The sequence below is a fragment of the Oryx dammah genome, unplaced genomic scaffold, assembly GCF_014754425.2.
Source record: "Oryx dammah isolate SB20612 unplaced genomic scaffold, SCBI_Odam_1.1 HiC_scaffold_8, whole genome shotgun sequence".
In the NCBI taxonomy this organism is placed as follows: Eukaryota; Metazoa; Chordata; class Mammalia; order Artiodactyla; family Bovidae; genus Oryx; species Oryx dammah.
In genome coordinates, this window is record NW_024070192.1 from 15,457,167 (window position 1) to 15,484,773 (window position 27,607).

The 27,607-nt window shown below is 56.1% G+C and overlaps 1 protein-coding gene and 1 pseudogene across 1 annotated transcript; both read right to left on the reverse strand.

Annotated features, from left to right (window-relative positions):
* On the reverse strand, positions 1-26,094 carry MRC2 (mannose receptor C type 2). Its single transcript, XM_040245034.1, has 29 exons — positions 25,564-26,094; positions 24,680-24,853; positions 24,311-24,475; positions 24,021-24,134; positions 23,410-23,556; positions 18,890-19,078; positions 18,620-18,774; positions 17,112-17,219; positions 14,661-14,776; positions 13,948-14,096; positions 12,914-13,131; positions 11,450-11,592; positions 10,019-10,121; positions 9,631-9,769; positions 9,484-9,519; positions 9,081-9,241; positions 8,927-8,994; positions 7,952-8,052; positions 7,523-7,659; positions 4,902-5,016; positions 4,616-4,779; positions 4,328-4,436; positions 3,600-3,838; positions 3,296-3,464; positions 3,047-3,196; positions 2,603-2,722; positions 2,180-2,359; positions 1,470-1,496; positions 1-1,367 (listed from the first exon to the last, which is right to left on the reverse strand). Exons 1-29 carry the CDS (start codon positions 25,991-25,993, stop codon positions 1,144-1,146), a joined length of 4,350 nt encoding a protein of 1,449 aa, XP_040100968.1. The 5' UTR covers positions 25,994-26,094; the 3' UTR covers positions 1-1,143.
* Positions 21,952-22,657, reverse strand: LOC120866961 (annotated as a pseudogene).
* Positions 26,095-27,607: the final 1,513 nt, after the last annotated feature.

Consider the following 27,607-nt stretch of genomic DNA (forward strand, 5'->3'; position numbering starts at 1 on the left):
GTGGGGACCCTTCTCTCTCAAGCCTCTGAAAGGTGTTTTATTTGTTTGCTTTTCTTTTATCTTTTTCTTTTAAAACAATAATGGCACATTAAAAAAAATTAAGAACTACAAAAAGGACTGTGTCTTGGAGTCTCTGCTCACATTGCCCTGGGCCGTGGCGCCAGGACCAGTGATTCTAACTGGGGCTCTGGCCTCTGGGAAAGGTTCTGGGTGGGTCGTCTCCCCCACATAGGGGCCACTCCAGGGGGTTCAGGGGCCGCTTCTCTGGGCCCCCCTTAGAGGGCGCACCCCAGCTCCCACTGACCCTGGTCAACCACCTTCTCTCTCTCCAAACTACAGCCAGGACCTGGAAACCTTAGGGAACTTACTTTGGTCCCCACAGGGGACTTTACAGGGACAGAGCCCTCCCCTGACCGGCAGGAGATGACACCCCAGCCCAGCCCGGTCATCCCCAGGAGGTCAGGGTGTCTCTCCCCGGTCCTGTCTCCAGCCCAGCTGATACCACAGTGATGCTCCGGTCCTCAGTCCCAGCCCAGAACCCTCCCGTCATGCCCTACGGCCACCCCAGCAGGCACACAAGTGACAAATGCTCAGCCCCCCTGTGACTCCCACCAACAGCAAGAGGGGGCTCCCCAGACCCCAGGGCCCTGGCTCAGAAGGAAGGGCTGGGAGAGTAGGCAGGATGCAGGGCGGGGGAACGGGGGGCGGCGCGCAGGGAGGATGTGGGGTGAGGAGCTGAGCTGCCAGGGTAGGGGAGAAGCGACAGAGGCCGGCCGAAGGCTCGGGGAGGTTCCTCAGACTCTGCAGCGAGAAGCGGGGGTCCCAGGGTCGGGGCACAGGCCTGGGGGTGGGGGCAGGGAGAAAGAGGCTCCCGTCCTGCCTCCGGTGACCTTGGGGGTACAGGCCCGGGTGACAAGACCTTAGGGCCCCCCCAAAAGGAAACGCCATGCTGCACTCAGCCAGGCCTCAGCCCAGCCCTCATGGGAGGGAGGGACCCCACCAGCCCAGGCCCTGCCAGCCCCAGCTCCCCACAGCGCTCCCCAGGGCGCCACCTCCCCCCATAGGCCGATTGGACCGCAGCTGGTGGGGGGCCCAGCTCCTGGGGGCCCGCCCACACCCTCGGCCCCGCCCACACCCTCGGCTCTACTCCTGCTGCTCGTTCATTTCCATGTCCGACACCAGGATGTTCTTCTCGGTGGCCTCGCTGGGGCCGGAGGAGCTGCGGCTGTAGCGGGCACCCTCAAAGGCCCCACGCTCGACGCTCTGTCGCCGCCGGTAGAGAATCAGGGCAGCGGTCAGCAGGGCCAGGAGCAGGAGCACCGCCATCAGCACCACCACCAGGGCAGCGGGGTTCTCCGGGAGGGCGGCTGCGGCCGGAAGGACCCTTGGTCAGAAGCCCCGCCATGCCCGCCCGCTGCCCAGAATGACCAGAACCCGGGGGGAGAGGGCTAGTCCTGCCTGCCACTCACCTGATGGAGAGAAGCTGCTCGCCTCAGCTGTAGGGGAGGAGGGACCAGTTAACAACAGTCATAGTAACAATAGAGTAACAATAAGCAAACATGCAAGAACATTTTCTGCAGTGCCAGACACTTCATTGGCTCATTTACTTCTCCCATAGGTACTCTTATTACTGTTGTCGTTTTGCCGCAAAGTTCAACCCCCACAGTTGACTCTTCTGCAACCCCTTGGACCGCAGCCTGCCAGGCTCCTCTAGCCATGGGATTTCCCAGGCAAGAATACTGGAGGGGGTTGCCATTTCCTCCTGCAGGGGATCTTCCCAACCCAGGGACTAAACCCGCATCTCCTGCATTGGCAGGCAGATTCTTTACCACTGAGCCGCCTTCGAAGCCCATAGGTACTTTTATTACACCATTTTACATGAGTAAACAGGCCAGAGAGCTTGAGCAATTTACCCAAGGTCACAGAGTTGGCAAACGGTTTGGCCTGGGCTCGAACCCCATATCCCTGTCTTTAACCACTACAAAATGGCTAGTCTACCAATGGCTGTCTACTCTGGCAATTTTCAGGAAGGGCCAGTCCTTGGTACAGACCAATTGACCCCAGAGGAGGGTCCCGGCGGCCCCAGGCCTGTTGACTCCCTCCCATCTACTGTGTGGCCTGCGGAATGAGCAGCGGCCTGGGGGGCCCCCCGCCCCCAAGCACTAGATGTCTCCCGCACCTCGAGGGAGCTTGCAGACGACGCCCATGGTGATGTTGGTGCAGGCCCCCGGGCGCCACAGCCCGCTGCTGCTCTGGATCCAGTAGCAGCTGTTGGGGCTCAGCATGCTGGGGCCCAGGCCTGGGGGCCCCCAGTTGGAGTAGTTCACAGCTGTGTTGTCCTGCCAGACCAGGGTGCCCCCTGTGGGAAAGGCAGCATTGGGGGGGCATTGTTGGGGATGGGGGGGCAGCGACATGGAGCAGAAGCAGATGGGAGAGAAGAGGCCTGTTCTAGAAAACCCCCACATCCCACAGATCCTCAGCCCCCTCCCACAGGCCCTCACCCCCCCTGCCCCCACCCCTCACCACCGGCCAAACGCCAGTGGAGGGCCTCCCCTTGCAGCCCGAGGCCTGCCCCTCCTGCCCCTATACCCAGGGGGCCCACCTTTGGGGTTGAAGTTCATGCCCAGCCAGGCGCCCCGACTCTGGCCCTCAGAGCTCTGCAGATGCTCCCAGACAAACACGTTCTCCATCTCATCCAGGATGGACAGGACCGCGCCGCCCGCTGGACATAAAGGAGGCCGACGTCAGGGCAGGTGAGTCTCCTGGTGGGTAGCAGAGCCCCCGGAGAGGCCCCGCCCCTTTCCCTGGCAGCCTGAGTAGAGGATGGCGTGTAGACGTGCGTGTAACGGGGCGCTACGTTTACATCCATGCCCCGTCCAAGGTGGTCTGTGTGGATTGGACCGCGAGGGACACTGAGAGGTGAGTGCAGCCTACAAGCAGAGTGCGGCACGGGGACCACATTCGTGGGGTCTCTGAGCTTCCTCGAGAGGGGTCGCCACCCGGAACGCCCAGGTGGGGGCGCTCGCCGCCCCCCACCCCAGCCCACCTCTCTGGCAGCGCTGCAGCGCCTCCTTGTGGCCCAGCAGCAGCTCCATGTGGAAGGAGTAGCAGTGCTCTCGGAAGGGAATCCAGGCCGAGTCCGCCAGCCCCTGGGGACAGCTACCGTGGTAGCTTACTCGTCGCGGAGGAGGGGGCCCTGTGAGCGGGGAAATGCAGCATTGAGGAAGTGTCCCAGGGTCCTCCTGGGGTCGGCTTCTCCCTGGCCCAGCCCTCGCCCCAGCGCGTGGGCACTCACCACCGTGAACTCCACACACAGCACCCTGCAACTTGGTGTCACAGATGGTGGTGCGCCAGGCGCCATCCGTGTCCACGTAGGCACAGCCCCCCGGGAGCTGGGGCTCCCCGTCCTGCCAGCTCACATAGCTCAGTGGCTCCTCCGAGACCCAAGAGTACCGCCGGGAGCCCTGGGCACAGGGGGCCATCAGCACGGAAGCAAGGGGACCAGCCAGGGCTGGGTGGAGGGGGTGGCCACGGAAGGCAGCGGGTTAGGAGGAGACAGGGAGGGAACTGGGGGTAGGGGGGCCCAGCCCAGTGCCTACCTCCTCACTGGCCAGCCCAATCCAGAGTGGCGTGCGCAGCCCTCGGGCAGCCTGAGTGAGGAAGGCCTGGGTGTAGGGATCGAGCACGTGGGCCAGGCTGGCATTTCGGCTCTCACACAGCAACAGGGCGTCGTGCCAGCGCAGCGGCTTCTGCAGCAGCCGGAAGGTGCCGTTGAGGTAGGAGAGCTCAGCGCCCGGGGCAGGGGGCGACGCTGCTGGGGATGGGCTCAGGGAGGGGTCTACAGGGAAGGGGGCAGGACTCAGGCCGGGCTCTGCTCCCCTCACCCCATCCCCAGGCATGAGGCCAAGGGGGAACAGCAGGCAGAGACCAACTCTCCTCTGGGCGCATAACCATTAGTCACTGTTGTTATTAATAATACATTCTTACTAGTAAAGGGATAAACAACCTTGAGCCTGACCAGGAACCCAGGGCAGAGGGACCCTTGCTCAGAGCTGCAGAAGCCTCAGATGTTGAACCACGGGGTCCCTGCCACAATGCATGCCCAATGTCTTAGTTCTTCCTGGGTAGCCCTCCAAATCCCAAACGTTCCTCCTGCAACCACTGGACGCTCACTGTCTGTCCCTCTGATTGGTGCCTGGCCTTTCTGCCCATCTGCTTCCCAAGCAGAGCGGTCCCCTGAGATCAGGGACCATGCCTCATTCCTCCTGGCTCGGCCCACAGCGTCCAGCCCTGGGCTGAGGTTTCCAGGCTCCCGGGTGATACCTACCCGTGGCCTTCTGGCAGATGAAGCCGTGGGTCTCCTCTGTACAGCTCCGGTCGTCCCAGCGGCCAGTGAAGTGGGTTGAGGGGCTATGCAGGACCACGGCACAGCTGGTCTGGGGGGAAGGAGCCGCTCAGGGGAGCCCCAGGAGCTGCCTGCCTTGTGCCACCGCCCCTGAAAGTCTGTACTATGAGCAAAGAGGCTGCAAGGGGGTTCCCAGGTGTGAAGACAAGTGCTGCGGGCCAGGGCGGGTTAGCGGGTGCAGAGGAGAGGATGGGGCAGGGGCTTCCTCACCGGTATGTTGCCGCTGGGAGCAGGGCTAGGGCCAGAGGGCTCCCCGGGGGCCCAGTTGGCGTACTGCAGAGGCTCCTGCTCCACCCACTGGAAGTCCCTCTGTGAGGCATGGAGGCCAATCCAAAGGTCAAAGGTCACATTGGGCAGGCTGGCTGTGATGAACGCTACAATACCCCAGAACAGACCGTGATGAGCCACAGGGCAGCAGCCCCCTCCTCACTCTGCTCTAGCCGTCTAGGGGGACGGTGTCAGAGGATTCTGGGGCCTCCCCCTGGGCTGGCCCTACCTTGCTCTAAGGGGTTTGCAATGGTGACCAGTTGGGCCTCTTGCTGTTCACAGGAGAACTGTGCCTCTGACCACTTCACCCGGTCCTGGGGGTCCTGGCCTTGGATTCGGAAACACTGTGGGGCGGAGGGAGAGGCGTGACATCCAGCTCCACCTCCCTGGCCCCCACACCCAGAAACTTCGACCCCTCAGCGCCAGGCCCTGGAGAAAAACAGGAGAACCAGGACAGCTGGGTCTCCTCGACCAAGGCTCTGATACCCTCCCGACCTGGCATGGCAGTCACATACACCCGCCCACACCTGGGGAATTTTAAAGTGGGAAGATTTCTCTGGGCCACCAAATGCTCCACTACCTATGACAGCAACCCCTGGGCCACGCCTGGGGACAAGGTCTGTCCGGTTCTCAGCTCCATATACTTCAAAGGCTTTCAACAGAATTATTGGTATCATTATAATGATGCTGACAAATTAAGAAAGGGACTGGTTACATATATGAAATATATTGTTTTAGATTAGGTGGAAGAAGCCATAAGAATAAGCTTTTGGAGCAATTCAATGACATGGAGAAATACTCAAAATACAACACTGAGGAAAAAAAAAGTTGGCTACAAAATTGTGCTATTTAGTATGATCTCAATTATGTGGAAAAAGTCAGAAAGTGGAGTAACAAATATTGATAGTGGTTATCTCTGGAGAGTATAGATGAGTTTTTTTTTTTTTTTCAAAATATGAATAATATATCTTACTCTTTTTGCTTTCTTTAAGGCAGAAAAGGTGTATTATTTGCTTGAATAATCTGAAGACAGTGAGAGCTCCATGAGCTGGCTGCACTCCAGTGCATGACAAAGATTTATGGATTACGTTATCTAGTGTTAACTAATCTAATCCTCACAACTCAGTTAAGCAGTCTTACAGTGTCCGGCAAAGAAGGCATGATTCAAAGCTCATACTAAGGATGCCAAGGAAACCTGCAAGGAAATAGCACACTTTCCTTCCTGGGATAAGCTCTTTCAGCCGCTAGATAAAAACAATGAAGGTCTAATCAGGTTGGATGAATCAGCCCATGGGTCACTAACCACTCTTGGAAAGAGACTCACACTCCAGAAGGAACATTTTGAAAACATGTTTAGATGCACATCCATCCTGATTCTCTTGATTGCCTCAAACTCTCCTAGCTGCACACTCAAAATAGTTGGAAAGAGAATCTTCTAAATGTTTTTTTAAAAATCTTCCAGAGACTTTTTTTAAACCCTCTCAATCAGTTCTTCTCACTAGTTTATAAGGCAGATTCATTTAAATGCAAAAATTGATGAGCTAGTTTTTAAACAAAAATCGGCAGAAGGACTGAAAAATTTAATTGGCATTTAACTGGCAGAAGGACTGAAAAATGGAGAGAAGGACTTAGAAAGCCCAGCCAATGACAGATGAACTTTCTTCATCTTCATCTATTTGTCTTTGTAAGGCAATCTTTTCATCTACAACAACCATTCAATCCAGGTTCTAAAATAATTTGACCTCCAAACAAGACCTGTTAAGTCTGATTCAGTGTCAGACCTAGATTTTTAAATAAAGTATAGGGACTTCCCTGGTGGTCCAGTGGTTAAGAATCTGCCTGCCAATGCAGGGGACACAGGTTCTATCCCTGGTGGGGGAAAATCTCACATGCCACAGAGCAACTAAGCCTGTGTACCACAACAAAGAATAGCCCTGACTCGCCACAGCTAGAGAAAGCCTGCAAAGGTCCTACAGAGGAGGACCCAGCGCAGCCAAAAATAAATAAAGAAATTAAAAATTAATAAATAAAATAATGAAGTGTATGTGATCACTTTGCTCTTATCAAAATTATTTAAAATAGTAATAATTATTATAATTGATAAAGTTAAGAGTGAGCACAAAATGTTTTCCATACCACTAAAAGGAAAAATTTTGAAAACTTAAAAATACTGTTTTGAAATCTTTAGCTCAGGCTTTAGATTGTTTTGTTCTTGTGCATATTTTATTATATATGACATCAGTCACATTCGGAGAAGGTGATGGCACCCCACTCCAGTACTCTTGCCTGGAAAATCCCATGGATGGAGGAGCCTGGTAGGCTGCAGTCCATGGGGTCGCTAAGAGTCAGACATGACTGAGTGACTTCACTTTCACTTTTCACTTTCATGCATTGGAGAAGGAAATGGCAACCCACTCCAGTGTTCTTGCCTGGAGAATCCCAGGGACGGGGGAGCCTGGTGGGCTGCCGTCTATGGGGTCACAGAGTCGGACACGACTGAAGCGACTTAGCAGCAGCAGCAGCAGTCACATTAGTATAGAAAGAAATACATATATTTACTTTTGCACATATATGTATGGCACACATATATATTTTGTATGTTCAACATTTTGTTTTAATAGGAATTCATTATCAAGGTGCTCACCAAACTATATGGGCAACATTATTACTTGATGAACTGGAAGGTGTCTCTACGCTGAGTTAGTGTCCAAGGGGTCTAGCCCTGGTCCCAGGACTGAGCAGGGGAGAGGGTGGTGGGTTCAGGGCAGAGGCCATGACTCTGATGTTACCAGAGGGCCAGGACTCCTGAAGCTCAGGCTTCCCCTTGGGCGCCCCCTCCCTACCCCCTACCTTGTTGAGGAACTGGCTCCAGCCAGAGGGGCAGCCTCCTGTGGGCGGCAGGTCTGGGGGCTGCAGCTCTCTGGTGCTGTTGCGCCGCTTGCAGATGTAAGGCAAGGCTGTTGTGCACCTCTGGTCCCCCCAGTCCTCTGTGAAAAGTGTACAGCAGTCACTCTGTGGGGCCGGGCTGCCAGCACCTGGCCTCATGCCCTGAGAGGAGGTGGGGCTGGGGCTCGGGTCCTGTGTCCAGCTCTGAACTCAAATCCTCTGCGGCTGCTAGACAGGCACCGGCCCTCCCCTCTCTGGATCCAGTCCTTCTTGGGTTGGGCGAACAGAGAGGATGAGAAGAGACCGAGGGCCCCTGCCTGGGCTCACCTTGCTGCCCTGAACACCAACCCTCCCCTCGGCTTCTGCACCCTCTCTGCCCTACCCTGCCCTCACCTCGGCTGGCCATCATGTACACGCACTTCTTGTCCTTGCCGATGGGCCGAGGTTTGCCGGGGGCCCAGGAGATGAAGTTTATAATGGAACCATCTGTCCACCTGCAATGGCACAAGCAGGAGTGATCCTAGTACAGGGCACCAGGTTAGACCTCCCCTGAATGCAGAAGTCTAGGGGCTCAGGGCCACAGACTGAGGAGCGAGGCTACTGAGCTCAGTGCAGCAGGAACCCAAGGACCCAGTGCCTTCCGTTTCTCTAACTAGAAAAGAAGTCTAAGGATCCCAGAGCAGGAGTCCAGTGGCAATGCTGTGCTCAGACACTCATGTACTCTCCTGGTCTTTCTGTGCCTCACGCCTGGTAGGTGAGCCCTGACCATGAAGAGGCCCCTCTGGACCATCATGTGTTCTTGCCCACGTCCGTGGGCCTTTTTCACGAGTGACCCCAGCGTAATATGAACGGCTGTTCTTTAGTGCCCAATAATGGGCTTCCCAGGTGGCTCTGTGACAAAGAGTCCACCTGCCAATGCAGGAGACACGGCTTCAATCCCTGGGTTGGGAAGATCCCCTGGAGAAGGTAATGGCAACCCACCCTGGTATTCTTGCCCAGGAAATCCCATGGACAGAGGAGCCTGGCGGGCTTTAGTCCCCAGGGTCGCAAAGAGTCAGACACGACTGCGTGGACAACAACGTGCTGGACGCAGCACCAAGGACTCAGACACCTCATTTTTAGTCCTAAGGACAACCCGACCAGGCAGGCCTCGTTGTTTCATTTTCTGGTGAGAAAACCAAGAGAGGCCCAGAAAGGTTAAGTCACTTGCTCAAGGCCACACAGCCCACAAGAGGCAGAACTGGATTCAAAACCAAATCTGTCTCTTGTGTGTGATGCTGCCTCTCATTTCCAGCCTGAGTCCCTGCTAGCCATCCAGGCACGTGCCCCACTGCCCAGCCACACCCACCGCCCGGCCAGGGCTCCCACCTGAAGCGCCCGTCGCTCTCTGAGGTGTGCAGGCCGATCCACCAGTGCTGCTCCTGGCCCCGAGAGAACTGGGGAAGCCGGGCAGGCAGGTGAGGGTTGGCAAGGCCTTTCCCCTGGCTCCCGGGCTGCCCTCCCTGCTTGCTGGCATGCCCACCTTCTGCAGGTTGTGCCCCAGGAAATCCAGCTCAGCCTGGCTGTGCACTGAGACCAGTTCAGCCTGGAACCACGTGCAGATGCGCTGCGCCTGCGCCCACGTGGAGTGGTGCTCGAAGAACTTATACTCAGCCTCCTGGAAACGCAACCATTCCCGCCGGCCTGCGGGGGCAGCATGTGGCTGGAGTCCAGGCTGCGGCTGCTTGCCCGCCCCGCCCACGGAGGACAAGGCCTGTTCAGGGCAGCCAGGGCAGGCGGGCCTGCGAGCCCATCTGACCTGGACCAGTAAATGTGCCCTGATTCCCTCTTCCCTTGGCTCAAACCCTTAATCCCCTTCCTTCTGTCCTGGTCAAGCCCTGCCCTGTCCGGCCGCCACGGCGAGTGGGATGGACAGGAAGCCTCACCTTGCGGGCTGACGTCAGGCTCCCGCACGTCCGTGCCTATGGGGACAACAGGGACAGACACGCTGCAGAGAAGGGAGACCCTTCCTTGGACCCCGGGCCCTGCCGCCCGTCATCCCTTGCCCGGTCCAGCAGCGCCGCCCCACCAACCTCGAGGGATCTTGCAGATCCAGTCCAGCTGCGTCTCGCACTGCATAGCCACCCACTGCAGGGAGGCCAGGTCGAGCACCGTGCAGCCGCGGATGTCATCATCGTCGTGCCGGCTCCGGTCGAAATTGTGGTAAGAGAACTGGTGACGTCAGAGGGGGAGAGGGGCCTCAGGCACCAGGCACAGGCTGCCCCCACCCCCAGAGCAGACCAACGAGAGGCCTGGCATAAGCTGGGAACGCCCCCCTCAACCTGGGCTAGGCATCCCCACCACCCTCTCCTTCACCAGCCGGCCCTCGCCATAGGCCCTGCCTCTACTCAACCTCGTGCACCTTCGAAAGGCCACGCCCACATCCCGTCCACCCGCCCCGCCTCCTCCAGGCCTCCTCACCCCAAGTCCATCACTCCAGCGCCAGCTCTGCCCGGCTCCGGGGTCTCGACGGTTCAGGCCGATCCAGAACCAGTGCTGCTCGTGGATCTCGGGCTCTGATTCACTTCAGCACAACCGGGGGGTGGAGATAGAAGGCATGGGGAGGGTGAGAGTGGTAGGGGAATCCTTGCAGTTGTGACTCGGGCAGTCCCGGGGGCCTGGAGCCTCTCCATCTGGGGTTCACACTGAAAACTCTGTTGAGGCCACCCTAAAATGTCTTCTCCCCAGCGAGAACTGGGCCGGCTGGGCCGGGCACCCCGCTCACTCACTCAGGGCAGGTGGCCTGGCCCGTTCCACTGCTGCCCTTTGGGTAGGGTGTGCCCCTGCAGCAAGTCTGCAGACCTTCACTTTAGGAAGTAGACAGGGGCAGTGCATAGACTTGGGGCCATGGACTCAAATACACCTCGATTCCAGTCCTGGGTCATCCCTGTGACCTTGGGCAAATAACCCAACCTCTGGATCAGTCCACAAGGGATATGTCTACTTTGTAGGGTTGAGGAGAGCAGTGAGTGGGGTTCAACGTTTAGTGCGGCATCTGGCACACAGCGAGAAGTGATCAACATGGGCTCTAATAATCACTAGTCAAATAATGTCACTGTGCTGTTTGCTGGGAGGAGACGTCCCTGGAATTAAGATTTCAGGAAGCCTGGATTGATTTGAATGTTTCCCAAGGCTAAGAGATGATGGGGTTGTGTGTCATAGGAACCCACGGGACAGAGACAGGGTTCTGGGGGGAACCCCCGTGCGTAAATGCTCACTTTTGCAGTCTTTCTCATCCTCTCAGGAAAAGCTGTTTATTGAGAAGTGTGAGTTATGGGATGGTGTAGGGTTACAGGAGGGGGCACTCACTTGGATAAGCTTATAGATTTTGCCATGGAGAAGGAATGGTAAGGATTAGGGTTGTATATGTGCTCAGTCAGTCACGTCTGAATCTTTGTGACCCCATGGACTATAGTCCACCAGGCTCCTCTGTCCTCGGGATTTCCCAGGCAAGAATACTGGAGTGAGTTGAGAATGCCATTCTCTTTTCCAGCGGAATCTTCCTGATCCAGGGATTGAACCTGCGTCTACTGTGTCTACTGCACTGCAGGTGGATTCTTTACTGCTGAGCCACCAGGGAAGCCCCTAAGGGTTAGGGTTAGGTTTGTGTAATCTGAGAGTCCGAGAGGGTGCTGTTGGCTCATATGAGCAACACAGGGTCTCCGACCCCAGCGAGATCAGGGTTACTTAAGTGGGGACAGGACAGGCCTGGCACCAGCAGCAGACACACAGGTCATTCCAAGCCCTGGATAGACCTCTCTGGGGTCACCTTCACCCTGCCCACTGCCCCGTGTCCAGCAAAACCAAGAGCCCCACAAACGTGCATGTGGGCCAGCGCCTTAAGCTCAGTACCCGAAGATCTTGTTGAGCATATTGGCCACAAAGTGCTCCTCTTCATAGCTGGCCAGGCTCAGCAGCTGGGCCCCCAGCTCCTGGCAGGCCCCCTGGGCCTGGACCCAGGTCTTCTTGTCCTGCAGCCGCTCCGAGCTGAATACCTGCAGGGGCAGAGTCCAAGCTGTCCCTCTGGCCCACCTCCCCACCGGACACGTGCCCTCCCATGACTTGTGTCGAGAGGGGGCTGTGGCTTCACTGGACAGGGTGTCGAGTCTAGTTAAGACAGCCCTGCTCATCAGAGAGGGAGCCCTGGGGGAGGAAAACTGGCATAGGCATCTCCCAGAGATGGTCCCAATGACCAGTGGGGCAGTCAGGGCTCTTATCCCAGCAGAGCCACAGTTTGCTGTGGCCAAGTCCCTCTGCTCCCTGGACTTCAGCATCTTCCTATAATAAAAGGCCCTGGACTACCTTGGTGGCTCCCAAACCCAGCCAGGTTTAAAAACACAGATTACCAGGCCCCACCATAGCCCACTGAATCCCCGTCTCTATAGTGACAGCCTGGAAGATTTTTAAATTTTGTTAAACTGAAGTACTCCTGTACTTTGGTTTAAAACATTGATTTACAATGTTGTGTTAATTACTGCCGTACAGCAATGTGACTCAGTTATAAATATATATGTGTGCGTGCTAAGTCGCTTCAGTCATGTCCTATTCTTTGCAACCCCCTGGACTGTAGCCCGCCAGGCTCCTCTGTCCATGGGCTTCTCCAGGCAAGAGTACTGGAGTGGGGTGCCATGCCCTCCTCCAGGGGATCTTCCTGACCCAGGGATTGAACTCGAGTCTCATTATGTTTCCTGCAGCGGCAGGCAGGTTCTTTACCACTAGTATTACCTGGGAAGCCCATAAATATATATAGATTCTTTTTTAATATTCTTTTCCATTATGATTTATCATAGAATATTGAATATAGTTCTCTGTGCTATACAGCAGGATGTTGTTCTTTACCTATTATATATATAAAAGCTTCTATCTGCTAACCCAAACCTCCTACTGCATTTCTCCGCCAACCCCCTTCCCTTGGCAACCACCAGTCTCTTCTCTACATCTGTGATTTTGTTTCTGTGTCATAGATCGGTTCATCTCTGTCACACTGTAGATCCCACATATAAGGGGTCACATATAAATCAGGCTCCCGGGGCAATCTAAAGAGCTGCCAGCCTGGCCCCAACATCTGAGCATCTCTAAAACTGATGGTCTGTGGGTTTTTCAATTCCTCAATTGTTTACTGAGTACCTGCTGTGCACCAGGCCTCAGAGGACACTGACAAGAGTTTCAACAGAAAGGACCTGAGGGGAGAAGTTTCTCCAGGGCCCACCTGCTTGGATCATGGCTGCATCCCACTGGGACCACCCACCCTGCCAGGGATGCTGTGTCTTTGCTCTTGTTTCTCTCCCTCCACCCCGAGGCCCACAGGCTGCCTACCTTATAGCAGTGCCGGAGTTTGGGATCTGAGCCCCAGCCCTGAGGACAGGCGCCGGTGAGGCTGGGCGTGGGGTCTGGCCCGGGCAGCTCAGGCGTCACGGGTGTGCCCAGGCTCTGGCGGCAGATGTAGCGAGCCCGGAACGATGTGCAGTTCTTCACCTCCCACAGCCCCATGGCGCTGCCCGTGGCCAGGGCCACGCAGCCCCCACGGCTGTACCCTGGAGGAGGGAGGGGGGACCCACACACTGAGCCCTCCCTCACGTCCCCAAGGGGCACCTCCATGGCCCCCGCGCCGGGAGCCAGCTTGGCCATCTCTGCAGGGACATAGCTGTGGGGCTGAGGGCGGCTGGGCTGGAGAGCAGGAAGGAAATGGAGGCAGAAGCCTCACTCTGCGTTGGCTCCTGTGAGATCTTAGGCAAGTTGCTTAACCTCTCTGAGCCTGTTTCATCATCTACTCCATCTTTGAAAGGGCTTAAAAAAGATAACAGTGGACTCGCAGTTAAGAATCTACCTTCCAAGGGATATGGGTTCAGTCCCTGGTTGGGGAACTAAGATTCCACGTGCCGTCGGGCAACTAGAGAAGCCTGTGTACTGCAACCACTGAGCCCACGATGAAGACCCAGCACAGCCAAAAAACTTAATTAAAAACATAAAAGATTTATAAAAAAAATTTTTTTAAGGTAATAAATGTGAAATGGCATAACAGCAAGCACTTGTTCTATGCCCACTATTCCAAGGGCTTTACATATATTAACCCATTCAAGCTGCATGTCAGCCCTGTGAGGAAAGTACCATTATCCCCATTGGACAGATGAGGAAACTGAGGCTCAAAGATGGACAGCTAATAAACTGCAAAGTCAGGACCTGAGCCAGGCATCTCAGCTCTGGAGGCCATCCTTCTAACCATATCACCACACTCTATGAATGCTGTCTCCTATGAAGCCCTGGGTCTCGGTCGTGGCAGGAGTGGTCCACCACGGCCCTCCCAGCTTCACCAAAGCACCGCCGAGAAGGGGGCTGAGAGAGGGGCTCACCAGGTTGGTCCCGGTTCCAGTGGGTGTACATGACCTCGTCCCCACTGAGCCAGCGGAAGGAGCCGGTGAAGTTGAGGTCCTGCAGGGCCGTCCAGAAGTATTCGCCATCCCAGTTGTAGATGAGACTGCTGATAAAGGCCTGCTCGAACCTGCGGGAGAGAGGCTGGTCAAGGCAGACAACTCAACCCCCACTGCTCCCGGGCCCCAGGCCAGACGGCCTGCTCAGGGAGCCTGGGTGCACCCGATCGGAAACTTGCTCAGGGAAGTGGGGACCCCTGGGGAAGCTGCAGCTGACACAGCTGACCCCCGCTGCTGTCTGCATCTCCACGTCTTGCTGAGAGAAAAATCAGACACAAGCCAACTCTTGCCTGGAGAATTTCAAGCACAGAGGAGCCTGGTGGGCTACAGTCCATGGGATGGCAAAGAGTCGGACAAGACTATGCGACTAACTTTCACTTTTTAAGACCTCTTTGGGGCATCCAGCCCACACAGAGGCCTGTTCCTGCCCCTCCCAGGAACTGCCCCATGCTGGAGTCGCTTAATAAACAAGAATCATTCTTATGATAATATTAGAAAAAGGCCCTGGAGACAGCTGAAGCTCAAAGGGACTCAATGATCAAGTCCCTCTGCACTTGATGGCAGGATGCTGGCCCTTCTAGTGGAGGGACCACACTGGACCAGGACATAGGGGTGGGCTGGTCCCCCTCTCATACCTGTTGGTGATGGTGACCAGCTGAGAGCCGTGGTCGGTGCACAGGCGCCGGGCCTCACTGTAGGTCACCTGGTCCTCTCCCAGCCAGTAGCAGGAGGGGCTGTGCCACGTCCAACCCTGGCTCAAGAGAGTGGGCAGAAAAGGGGGTGTCTGGGGGAGGGCTTCTTCTCTCTCACCCATAAATCCTGGGGTGGGGATGCCAACAGCGGCACCGCTGAACTTTCTGCAGGCTTGAGCACAGCACTGAGGGGGCTGGTTTGACACCAGAGCCGGCTCTTCCTGTGCTGTGTCTGTACCGTGCCACGCCACACTGCCCCGCCTACCACCACCCACAGCTGCCAGGTTCAGAATAGAAGCATGGCCCAAGGGAGGCAGCCAGTCACCCGGCCTGTGGCCTGGCCAAGAAAGATGAGTGGCCCACTGGACTCCTCTCTTGGGTATTTGAACCAAGAGACATATTGGGAAAACTGCCAGCTGGCTGGGAAATGAGAGCTGAAAAGCTGGGAGAGCGGCCAGCAAGTGGAGGGGGCTGGTTGATCCTCAGGGGCCTGGAGAAGCTGGAGTAATGGAATGGAGGCGGCGCCCGCCCGAAGGCGGTGGGGGCGGAGAACAAACCCTCAGTGAGGGGCAGCAAAGTTGCAGTAGACCGCCCTTCCTTCACAGCTGGCTTGCAACCCACCCCCTGCACCCGCCCCAGGAGACCAGGGAGGCTTTACCCCACCAACCCGTGGCCCCCTGGGTCGCCCTGAGGGCCTCTCCGCCCCTGGGGGGTGGGGGCTGGAGCCCGGGAGAGAGGTGAGGCAGGGGGAGGGGGCAGCCCCCTGGGCAGGAGCCCGTTCAGAACAAGCTGGTGTGTGTGTGTGTGTGTGTGTGTGTAGGTGTATGTGTTTAGTCGTATTTATGCATATGTGCATGTATGTGTATGTGAGTATGTGTGTTTATATGTAAATGTGTCATTGATGTTTACTCTCTTTCCTAGTCCAAGGAATCTTCCCATCCCAGGGATCGAGCCCACATCTCTTGCACTGGCAGGTGGATTCTTTACCACCAGGCCATCAGGGAAGTCCGTGTGTGTGTGTGTGTTGTATCTGTGTGTTTATGTGTGTCTATATGTGTGTGTGTTTGGGGGGCTTCCCTGGTGGCTCAGACAATAAAGAATCTGCCTGCAATGCAGGAGACCTGGAATCAATTCCTAGATTGGGAAGATCTCCTGGAGAAGGGAATGGCAACCCACTCCAGTATTCTTGCCTGGACAATCCCATGGACAGAGGAGCCTGGCAGGCTACAGTCCATGGTCACAAAGTGGTGGACCCGACTGAGCGACTAACACTCTCTCATTTTCATATGGGTGTGTTTACATGTGTAAGTATATGTGTGTATGGGGGGAGAGGCACAGATCCCCATATTCCAGCAGGGCTGTGCTAAGACCCCTGGCTCTCCTGGGGTGTTAACCATGGCGGCTCAACAACCCTCCACCCATTCCAGGCTGGCCCTGGCACCGGACAGTTAGTAGCAGCCCCTCTGCCTCCCCCAGCCTGGTCAGCGCCCCGGCTAGCTGCTGACCACGCTGGCCCCCACGCTCTTCAGCCCGGCCCCGTGCGCTCTCCCTTCCTCCCCACTGGAGCGCATGCCTGCAGGCATTTCGTGTTCTCCCCCAGGGGAGAGTTTGGGGTGCAGCTGGGCGGGTGTGATAAGGGGGCTTGATCCAAAGGAAAATAGAGTGAGGAACCAGACTGGCAGTGAGGGGCTGGCAGGAGGAACATGGCTTCAGAGGAGGGAGCTGCCAGGGGCCCAGACGCCACAAAGTGGCCTTTATGAGCAGCCTGCCTACACGGGCCACACTGCTCACATCCCTGCCTGTCCGGGCAGGGAGCGGGGTAGGCGCGGGGCTGAAGGAGGGAAACGGGCCAATCACGTGCCCTCACCCTCACTCACACCCTCTCTCCCCGACTCATTCATTCCCCCCATTCAGTCTAATCCCTGCTCTCCTTAGGGCTGGCCTGGTTCCCCCTACCCTCGCCCCCAGGAGAAAGACAAGCACACTGTATCTGTGGCTGGTGTGCGTGCCAGCAGAGATGGGTGGGAAAGCGGGGGGTTGGGTGGAGGGAGGGTACACAGAGACCTAGGTGGTCCCCAGCAGCCTCCACGCAGGTGATGACTGGACCACACTTGGGGGTGGGAGTGGGGGGCCCGCCTACCCCTACCTCCGAGTTCTCTGCAGCTTTCCATGGAGAAGGGGCTCAGGGCTGGGGTGGGGTGGGGAGCTCCGCCTCTTCCCAACAGCTTTCTACCCCCACCCCACCTCATCCTGTATCACTCCTTCTGGATGGAGCAGTTTGGAGGGTGGGAAAAAGAGAGGGTGCCACAGGAGGCTGCGGATTCCTCCTGCTCTCCTGCCCCCGGGAGCCCTTCTGGCTGGCCCCATCCGGGGCAGCTCCAGAAGCACCCTCACCTTCCGGCAGCCATGGTCCTCCTCGGCGGCCCCCTGGCTCAGCTGGCCCGCCTTCTTGCAAATGGACGGCAGGGACTGGTTACAGGGACTGTCGTTCCAGCGGCCTTCCTAGGGACACAGGGTGAGGGGCAGTGTCAGTCTGTCTCCCCCAAACCTCCCAAACCTGGCCCTGCCTCTGATTTGCTGTGTGACTCCGAGCAAGAAGCTTGACCTCTCTGTGCTCCATGGTGGAAAATGGGGGGCGTGCAGGATTAGTGCTATAAGCCTCACTAGGCTGATGCGAGCACAGAGTAGCTGCGCAGATACCTCCAAACTTTGACAAGCACTGTCAAAATGGAAAACATGCTCTTTTAAATTAGATCACTTCATAAACACCAAGGACAAGCTGGATAAGACCATTAGCAAGACAGATGAGATTCCCAGTTTGGCAAGGTGTCCAGTCAGTACTTGCAGATCCAGGGCAAGCAGAGACTGTGTGCCCAGACCCTTCCCTTGTTGGTGGAGCCGAAGAGGAACTTAGTTCAGCCCCTCCTAACAGCCTTAGTGCTTCTCTGTTCAGTGCACCCAGCCAGCAGTTTTTGTCTGCCATCCGGAGGGTAGAGGTGTTTGTGTGTCTCAGCCCCCAGGAAAATGCGCAGTATTTAGCAGATGCTCAATAAAAGCACGCATTCTCAATTGTATCCAACTTTTTGCGACCGCGTGGACTATAGCCCGCCAGGCTCCTCTGTCCATGGGATTTCTCAGGCAAGGATACTGGAGTAGGTAGCCATTTCCTAATTGTTCATAAATTTTAAAACAGCATCCTCTAAGCCAGATGCCTCTAGAGTCCCTGGCACTGTTGGGTGTATCTCAAGGCAGAATGTCCTCTCTGTCTCTGAGGTAGGTAGTCTGTCCTACAGTTTTGTCTTTTAAGGAACAGACTTAACTGTTTGAAACCCTGTATCAATTCCTTCATACGCCCACACTGTCTGAACCACAGCCATGGCCAACAGTCACAACGCCACCATTTCTTGAGAGGACAGGACCCTGCGCTGGGGTCGGGCTGGCAGGGAGCAGCCCTGCCTGGGGAGCTAGTCCACATAATGTGGGTTCTGACGCCACCTGCTGGCGGGGAAGTGCAGCCCGCAGGAGACCAAGATCACCGCCAGGCGACAAACGTCCAAAGGTTTCATTGGACTCTAATCCTCATGAAGACCCTCTGAGGTTGACACCTTTAGAATTCCACTGAGAACTAGGAAAACTGAGGCTAAGGAAACTCAGCTAAGGAAACCGAGGCACAGACACATTAAGTAACTTGGCCAAGATGCCCCAGCTTGTTGGAGGTGGAGAGGACAGTCAAACCCTGGCAATCTCTCCACACGGATGGGAAGGAGACAAGATGGGGAGGAGGCACTTCCGAGAGGCAAGGGGGTGAGGTCACAAGCAGGAGCCAATAACGGGACATCCCTCAGCTGCGGTGGCACCGGGAGGCGGGGTCTGGGGGCCCTGTGAGGAGAGAGGCTTCTTACCGGCCCCCAGATGGTGACACAGTCCTCCAGGCTGTCTCGGAAGTTGTTGGGCTCAAAGGGGTGCCAGTGGGTGAAGCTCACGAGGCTCCCGTCGGACCACTCAAAATTCATCTGCAGTTTCAGGTCGTTGAGACCAATCCACAGCTCCTCCACCTCTGGGGGGGTGCGGCAGGGGAGAGGGACATCAGGAGGTCGGCCTTCTCCACTGGCAGGGGAGGCGAGGACAGTGCCTGAGCCCCCGGGACGGGCGTGGGGGAGGCAGCCCCTCACCCTGCTTGATCTGCTTGGTGATGAACTCCAGCTCCGCCATGCTGTGGATGCTGAGCAAGTCGCCCCCGCCCCGCAGACACATCTTCTTGGACTCCTGCCAGCTGCGCTTCTCCGCTTGCAGGCGGTAGCAGTGGCCCTGGAAGGGCTGCCAGCTGGGCTCACACTCCACCTTCACGTTGGCCCACACATCTGCGGAGACCAGAGAGGCCGCTGTTCAGGGGCCGGGACGCCCAGCATGGGCTCGGACCCACCACCCAATGGTGGTGTCTGTGTCAGCGCAGACAGGGCCTTGAAGTTCACCCCCTCCAGACATGTCTTACATCCACCCTTCCCACCAAGACAGGTCTGAATACTGAAGACAGTATGATGTTGAAAAGACAAAACCCTCAGGGCAGCTGGAGCCCTGGGAGGTGGTGGCAGATTCCACTGAAGATAGGATGGCCCCTCCAGCTGGCGCTCTCAGAGAGAAAGATGGATGGGGACTCAGGACGGAACTGCCCCGGGAGCCTCAGTTTCCTCCTCTGTAAAATGGGGCTTCCTGCTGTAAGCTTCCAGCTTAGCTCATGTCCACCTCACTTAATAAATGACACCGCCGACACTGTCTCAAAGGACATCTATGGGGACTTCCCTGGTGGTCTGGTGGCTGAGACTCCATGCTCCCAGTGCAGGGGGGGCTGGGTTCATTCCCTGGTCAGGGAACTAGATCCCACATGCCACAACTAAAGATCCTGAGTGCTGCAACCAAAAAAAAACAAAAACAAAACCCCACATGCCACAACAAAGATCGAAGGTCCCACCTGTCACAACTAAGGTGCAGCCAAATAAATAAATATTACAGAAAAAAGAAAGAAAAGAACACCTATGGAGCAGGGCCCCATCAGTCCAGAATGAAGCAGGTGACGAAACGCACCCCCCTGCCAAGTCAGCAGCTCATGAAGTCACTGCTGCCCGGCAGGCATGTGCTGCTTGAAATCTTTCCTCTCACTCCCTCCCCTACCCCCTTTCCTCTCCCTGAACCCTAGGGCTGAGAACCCGACTGGTCTTAGGCCCCTCCTCACCCCCATCTCCGTGCATTTCAAGTTCACCCTCTAGGGATTGGGGTCCCAGGGCACCTGATGCAAACAAGCTCTCACTTGGGCCTTGGCAAGAGAAAACAGGACTTCATCAAACCACCTACAACATCGGGCTTGGGCAGGATTCTGCCTGGCTGGGCAAGAAGGCATGTACCCACTTGAAGCATCGTCCCACTGGGATACACTCCACCCTGGGAGATGCTCCAAGGACTGGCCATACTGTCTCTGGCAGACCTGGCAAAGTGGGGAGGGCTGACAGCCTAAGCATGCTCCCTCAGTGGCTCAAGACCTGTCAATCATCTCTCGTCAGCAGCTGAGCTAAGACCTGAGGCGGCCACCTGGACAGAAGAGTTTAGTGGGAGGGAGGAAGCTCAGGAAATGTGGATGCTTCAGGGCCTGATGGCGCCTGCCTCTGAAATGACATGCTTCGAGTGATGAGTGCTGGAAGGCAGGACCCACCCAAGAAACTGCTTAGGAAATAACACCTTGGGACTTCCCTGACGGTCCAGTGGTTAAGATCCTGTGCCTCCACTGCAGGGGGCACGGATTCTATCCCAGACTGGAAAACTAAGATCCCACATGCCATGCAGTGCAGCCAAAAGGCAAAAAGAAAACATGCCTCATGCAGAGAGATGTGGGCCGGGATGAAAGAGGAAATCCAAGGCTAGAGACATATTTGCAGGTCTGTGAGGCCCCAGGGGAGGGCTCCCCACAGCAGCCATGCTGGGCAGATCCAGGGTAGAGAGGACTCGGTGAGGGGCCAGGCCTGAAGGGGACCACGTGGGCAAGGCCTGCCCACACCAGCCCCGTGACCCTTTCTTTGCCTGTCTCAGGCTCCCCTGTGTCCACCTCTATGGGGAGGTGAGGTGCCCTTGATGTGGGCACTTATGTTTTAAACCTTTGCTCCTGATCCCCTAGGGGATAAGGGGAGAGAACAGTGGCCAATGGCCCTGAATCAACCTTTGGCAACACTTTAATGGTCAGAAGCAAAAGTCGGCTCTGTAAGTTCTTCACTGTCTGTGTTTTGTGAACTTTTGTTTTGTCTTGCTGTATTTTCTTTATATAAATCCCCTCTTCACCCCATGGGGACTGGACTCCTGCAGGAGCCCCTCCAGCCCATGGAGATGCTCCTCTGAGCCAGGCCAGGTCTCCAGCCTTTCAGCAACCCTGCAGGGGATATGAGTTTACCTACCCTCAATTGGCACCTCTGAGACTAAGCTGCTGGACGAAGGCCACACCCCAACGCTGCGCCCTGCCCCTAGAGCTACCTCGGTGAATCACAAAGGTGAGCAAGACACTCCCTGCCTTAAAAGCCTGCAAAGGCTCCCACAGCCTATCTGGCCCCACCTGAATTTCACCCGGAAGCCAAAATCCTTTAGGGACTGGCTGCAACCTGCCTTTCTGAACTGTTCATGTCCCCGTGCCCTCTAAGCCAGTACTTCTCAAACTCCACACCAGTCACTAAGATCTTGTGAAATGCAGGTTCTAGTTCAATTAATTGGGGGGAGGAGGGGCGAGGCACCTGAGAGTCTGCACTTCTAAGAAGCACTTATAACATCACTTGGGAAGGTGCTGGTGGTCCAGGGATCACACTTTAAGTTCTCACATAATGTATTATTATGGACGACTGTTCTAGAAAAACATGGACAGCATGAATGCATTTGAGACCCATCACAGACACTTAGAAATACACCATCCTGTGAAAGGAGGATTCGATGACAGGTGATGTTGGGCCAGCCTGTCCCAAAAGCAAGCAGAGAATCCGGGGAACCAACACGGCTCCCTGAGGGGACCCTTGGGTGCGTCCCTTGCTGCCCTGTGGGTGGGGCGCCTTGTCCACGCTGGCAGCACCTATCTCCTCTGTTAAACCACAGTAGCAGCAGAAAACAGAAGCACTCCTTTGGTGGTTTTTGTTTTGTTTTTACAGGTTCCCAGTTTTTTATTTCCATCTTCCTTTTGGTTCCAAATTCGTAAAGTAGTGTGGGTGTCTAGCATCTTTCATGAATTTTTCAGGATCCAGTTCTGCTCAGTGATAATGCACTGTGCCCGGCCCACCTACGGGCTCCTGCTCGGAGGACACGTCCCCCTAGGCCCCGCTGCTGGCTTTGTGGTCTTCCTTGTGGGGAACACTTCTCTTCTTGCTTGATTCGGAAGGCCCTTGGCTCTGGCTTTTTCTGTCCTCTGTTGTTGCTTTTCAAGCTTCGACAGGTGTTCTGGATCAGAGGCAACAGCACCAGGGGCCGGAGATTCCGGTTCTACGGCCACAGGCCCGTCGTTCTGAATGTGGACTTGCAGGTAGGCACTGAACTAACTTGCCATCTTTGATGAGCTCTGGCCTCTCCACCTTGCACAGCGGCTCCAGGAAGCCCTTGTAAAAGGCCTCAGCCTGCCCTGCGGGCATGGCCAGGTGGAAGTCGGGCTCGTTGCCCTTGAGGACGCCCTGCAGGGAGGACTGGCACAGCACACTGTACTGCTTGTCCATCACGCTCTTCAGCCAGTGCTCCCCACTTTCATCCTCAAGCACACGCAGGTTTGAGATCTTCCAGCCCACATGCTCCAGTCTCTTCTGTGCATCTTCCAGGCAAATACCCAGCAACATGCCGATGACCCATCTGATGGCGCCTATCTGCTCTCCTCCAACTGTGATGCTGGCCTGGGTGATGTGCGGCACCACAGCCTTCATGGCGGCAGCTAGGACAGGGACCACACTTTTTAAAAAAATATTTATTTATTTATGGCTGTGTTAGGTCTTAGTTGCAGCATTCTGGTTTCTGTCTAGTTGGGGATGTAACACACTAGCTGCTCTGCAGCATATGAGATCTTAGTTTCCATATCAGGGATCGAACCCACATCTCCTGAATTGGGAGGTGGATTCTTAACCACTAGACCACCAGGGACATCCCAGGACCACACTTTTTAGGCAGTGTCCACCTGCACTCTAACCCTCAGGGTGCAATCCTCACCGACCTTAGAGGTGCTGTGACCTTCCAGGCCTCCGTGCCTTTGCACCTGCCCTTCCCTCTGCCAGTCGGGCCCTTCCCCCACACCTCTTTATGGCTTTTTAAACTTATACTTCACCTGAAAGGCCCAAATCCAATGTCACTTCCTGGAAACCCTTCTTAGCTCTCAGGAGCTTGATCAATTTCCTCTCGAAGCCCTCTAATATATATTCTATTTTTTATAACAACTCCAGATACTCCATTTGTGTGTTGACATGTCCATCACCTGCAGCAGACTGTGACCACCAGGAGGACAGGATGGGTTGTGAAGCATTTAACACAGTTCCCAGCAAACGTCCCAGAATGAATGAATAGTACATTTCAATTTGTTCAGATTTCAGCAGAACCATTTAAGAAGAGGGAGGATCAGAGCCCCCTGTGCTGTGGGGGTGGTCCGCAGTGGCTGCGGCATGAGGAGCCCCCTACCACCCACGTCCACTGCGCTCACCGGGAGGCGGAGGCTCGGCGGCCGTGGCGTTGGGCTTCTTCTTGCAGACGTAGGGCAGCGCGATGCTGCAGTCGCGGTTCTGCCAGCCGCCTGACGACTCCGTGCGGATCACCCCGCAGTTCTCCTCGCTCGGGTTGTCCGGCTGATCTGTGGGGAGCGCAGGGCGCCAGCACCCCAGGGAAGAGGAACTCACCCCCTGGCCTGGGAGCCCTCCCCTGAGCCTCGTGCTTCCCCGGAAGCCTGAGCTCGCTCAGATGCCCAGCGCTGCACTTCGGCTCTCCTGCCTCCCCCCCGGGGCTCACATGGTCCTCGACCTTCTGCCTGGGCCAACCATGCCCACCCTCCCTGGCCAGGCTGCTGGCCTGCTGAGGGCCCCGGTGCCTGTAGCTGAAGGGGTGCATAGGGAAATCCAGTCCACCTTCCAGGCCCAGTGCCCCCAGGAAAGGGCATCATTCCTAACTCAGACAACACACTGCACGGACCATTGGCACCCAATTGGGAGTGGGTGGAAATCTGCTGGTCTAGAGTAGGGTACCAGGGAAGGAGTCCCTAGGAGAACAAGTGCCTGTGGGATCCCCAGGCCGCCCTGCACCCCAAACCCGGCGCCTCACCACTCTCCCAGTTGAGGTACTTGAGAGGCGAGTTGTCTGACCACTGCCAGCCTCCACTGGTGTCCAGGTCGTTAAGGCCAATCCACAGTGTGGAGCTGTAGCCAGTGAGGAGCCCTGAGCACAAGAGGGCGACAGTGAGGGGGGCGGTCATCCCAACCCCAGTCCTCTACTCGCTGCCCCACCAACTGCATCCTGCCCTCCAGCAGCAGCAGCAGAAAGGGCTCAGGGGCCCCTTCAAAGGTGGGGACAGGTCTTGGGGTCCCACCCGCTGCCCACTGCCCCCACCTCACCATTGATGTAGGTCTGCTCGTGGATCTCCGTAATGCTCAGCAGGTCCGCGCCCTGCTGCTCGCAGCTGGCCCAGGCCTCCCTCCAGGACAGCGTGGACTGGAAGTTGAACTGATAGCAGCTGTCGGTCAGCTGGTCCTTGTCCCAGAAGGTCTCGCAGTCATTACCTGCCACCATGACAGCCAGGTGTGGGTCCCGCCCCGGCCCCCTCTGGGGTCCAAGGGGAGGTCCCTCAAGGAATATGCAGAGACCCTACGGAAGTGGGGCGTGGGGGCACTTCTCACTTGAGTCTGGAAAGTTCCGCCACCCACACCCGCCGCACTCCCCACCCCAGGGCCAACCTTCCAGCCACCCCGCCCGCTGGCCCTCACCCTTGATGGGGCAGAAGCCCCAGCGCTCGTCCTTGCCATAGTCCTGGGTGGTGGCACACCACAGGTGCCCATCCTCGCGGCCGGTGCTGGTGCAGCCGTGGAACCACTGGTTGTCATACTTGAAGGGGATGGTGCATGGCTTCCCATGGGAGTTGCCCTGGATGGTGTAGACCTCTGCAGGAGACGGGAGCCAGGCCTTTGGCATCTGGACCCCAGAGGTTGCCCAGCCCGCTCATCCCTCAGGGAAAATCTCCTACAGCCCCAGGAGCCAGGGTGAGCAAGGGTCAGCAGAGAGAGGGAGGGGGCAGCAATGTCAGACAGTGGCCGGAAGGCTGCCTCTGCCCTCGGGTCAGCCCGGGAGCCTGGGAGAGGTCCCGCCGCTCATCCCATCAGGCTGGGAAAGGGGGTCCCCTAGGGCCCTTAACACCTGTCCAAAATTCAGCTGCCTCACACGCTAAGTTCCATCTTGGCACTCTAGGAGGTATCCCAGGAAAGGGCCCCCAGGATGAAGCTGCCCACCAGGAAAGGCCTCTCAGTGGGTGACTCCAGTCCCCATTCACCCCTGCAAAACGGGGATAGAGACGCCTGTGGACGGTGACCCTGGGGTCTCCCTTGAAGAGTGGGCCTGGGAGAGAAGGGATTTCTCTTTCAGTTGTACGTTATACACTTTTGAACTGACCGAGGTCTTTACAAGAGTGTATCAGGTTTTGTAAGTTTTTTAAGGCAAATTAAATGCTCTGAAGTTCATTTTCTCCATGATCCCCAAATGCTTCCCATGATGATGAAAGAGCTGATGGCCAGAGGCCTGGGGAGGCCAAGGCTTTGTCTCCCCCACGCCTGTCCCTCGTGGCTCCAGGCCCCTGACCCCAGGGGTAGCCTCTCACCATAGTAGGGCCGTGCACACAGGTCCTCGTCGCTGCCATAGATGCGCCACTGGCCGCTGCGGGTCTGGTCACCGCGCTCGGGGGTGCCAGCCTTGGATGTGTTGCCAGAACGGCCCCCCAGGAGCAGGGACAGCTGGTCGCCCAGGGTGCGACAGTTCCAGCGAAGACTCAGTGCCTCGCGGTCACACTCGTACATGCCCAGGGAGGCGGTGGTGTTGGTGCCTGGCCAGCCTGTGCCCAGGCACTGCATCGTGCCCAGGTTGAACAGCCGGTTTCGGGAGACCCACTTCCAGCGCTGGGCAGGAAGGCTGGCATTGCAGGCTGGAGAGACTCGGACTTGCCCACCCTGGGCCTCCAGGCAGCCCTGCAGTCCATGGCTGAAGATGACGAAGACATTGGGCTCTGGAAGGAAAGCAGGACACAAGGCCATCACAGGGGTCTCCTGGCTGCTGCTGATGGCCAGGCTGCCTGCAGACACTGATGCTGGTAGTGGGTTGTGGGCCTTCTCTCCTATGATAAATCACTCCATCCTCACGACTGGCCCTTTGCATGGGGTGGTAAGAGGCACGGCTGGCTGCCTGTGCTCAGTCAAGGCAGAGCCCACGTGGCCAGCCTCTCCCCTGGTCCCACAGCACCTGGAGGAGGACTCAGCCTTCCGTCTCGTCTCCCCCAAAGCAAACCAAATTCCACAGGGCAAGTTGGGGACTGTTTCCTTTTATGAAGATCTTAGGAGGAGGGGGAAGGTGTTTACATCAGACACCACACTGCAGCCTTTATCAAAACCTCTGTTACATGGCGTTGTTTTTCCAGCAGAGTTCTCCAGCCTGAAATTGCTTTGTCTCGCTCTTCCCCCCTGCTCCTCACATTCACTGGCTCCACATTTTCCTCTCATTTAGAATCTTCCCAAACCGCTTGTCATGACACCCCCAGCAAACCCAACCATTCACATCCCATAACCATCTTACTCCTGAGAGGGACAGCACTTAGCTCTCTGCCTTCCCCAGTCTTGCATCTTCTCACCCATCACCTCACTAAGCAGACACTCTATGAAAGACACTAAAATCCAACCTGCCCCCTGCCAAACACTGATGAAGAAATCAAGACTTAAATTTATAGGAGGTAGATCAGTGGTTCCCTGGGGCTAGGTTGGGTAATGGGAATGGGGAGTGGCTAAGAAAAGCACAGGGTCTCTTTAGGGGGAATGAAAATGTTCTAAAATCAAACTGTCATGGGACTTCCCTGGTAGTCCAGCGGCTAAGACTCTGCGCTCCCAGTGCAGGGGGCCCAAGTTTGATCCCTGGTCGAGGGAACTAGATCCCACATGCTGCAACTAAGAGTTCACACGCCACAGTGAAGACTGAAGATCCCTCTTGCTCAACTAAGGCCCGGCGCAGACAAATAAATAAATAAACCCGATCATGGAAAACATAAAATTAGATTGTCATGATAGTTGCACAATCCTGTGAACATACTAAAACCCAATTAAACGCATATTTTAAATGCGTGAGTTTTACGACGTGGATTATATCTCACAGTTTTTATTATATCTTTAAGGTTTTAAGAGAGAGAAAGGAAGAAGCACATGTGTTTGAGCCACAGAGTGACCCAATCATGGTATCACACAGCCAGGAAGCAAGCCCAGGTCTCTGTGACATCACGTTTTGTGCCCTAGCTGCCACTGAGTACAACACCACAGATACACAGCACATCCCAGGCTCCAAAGCACGTCTGCACCCGCGAGCACCTGGCTCCTCAGGACAATTTTCATGCCTCAAAAGCAGGAGTCTGACTGCCAGGGTTCAGATCCCAGCTATGCCATTTAATGTGTGAGCTGGGTGCACTGTTTAGCTTCCTCCTCATGGAACTATTGTAAAGGTTAGATGAGATAATACATGTAAAGTGTTGAAACAGGGTCCAGCACATAGTAAGAGCACCGTAAACGTTCCCGACGATTCCATACTGTAGGCAAAAAATTTGACTGCACATAGTAAGAGCACCGTAAATGTTCCCGATGATTCCATACTGTAGGCAAAAAATTTGACTC

Excerpts from the sequence above, each read along its gene's own strand:
- MRC2 (XM_040245034.1), bottom strand. The coding sequence starts at position 25,993 with ATGGCCTTGTGTCCTGCTTTCCTTCCAGAGCCCAATGTCTTCGTCATC. Across the intron at positions 8,995-9,080 it reads TGGGGCACAACCTGCAGAAG|TTCTCTCGGGGCCAGGAGCA; the intron begins GTGGGCATGCCA and ends CGGCTTCCCCAG. Across the intron at positions 4,780-4,901 it reads TGCAAACCCCTTAGAGCAAG|CGTTCATCACAGCCAGCCTG; the intron begins GTAGGGCCAGCC and ends GGGGTATTGTAG.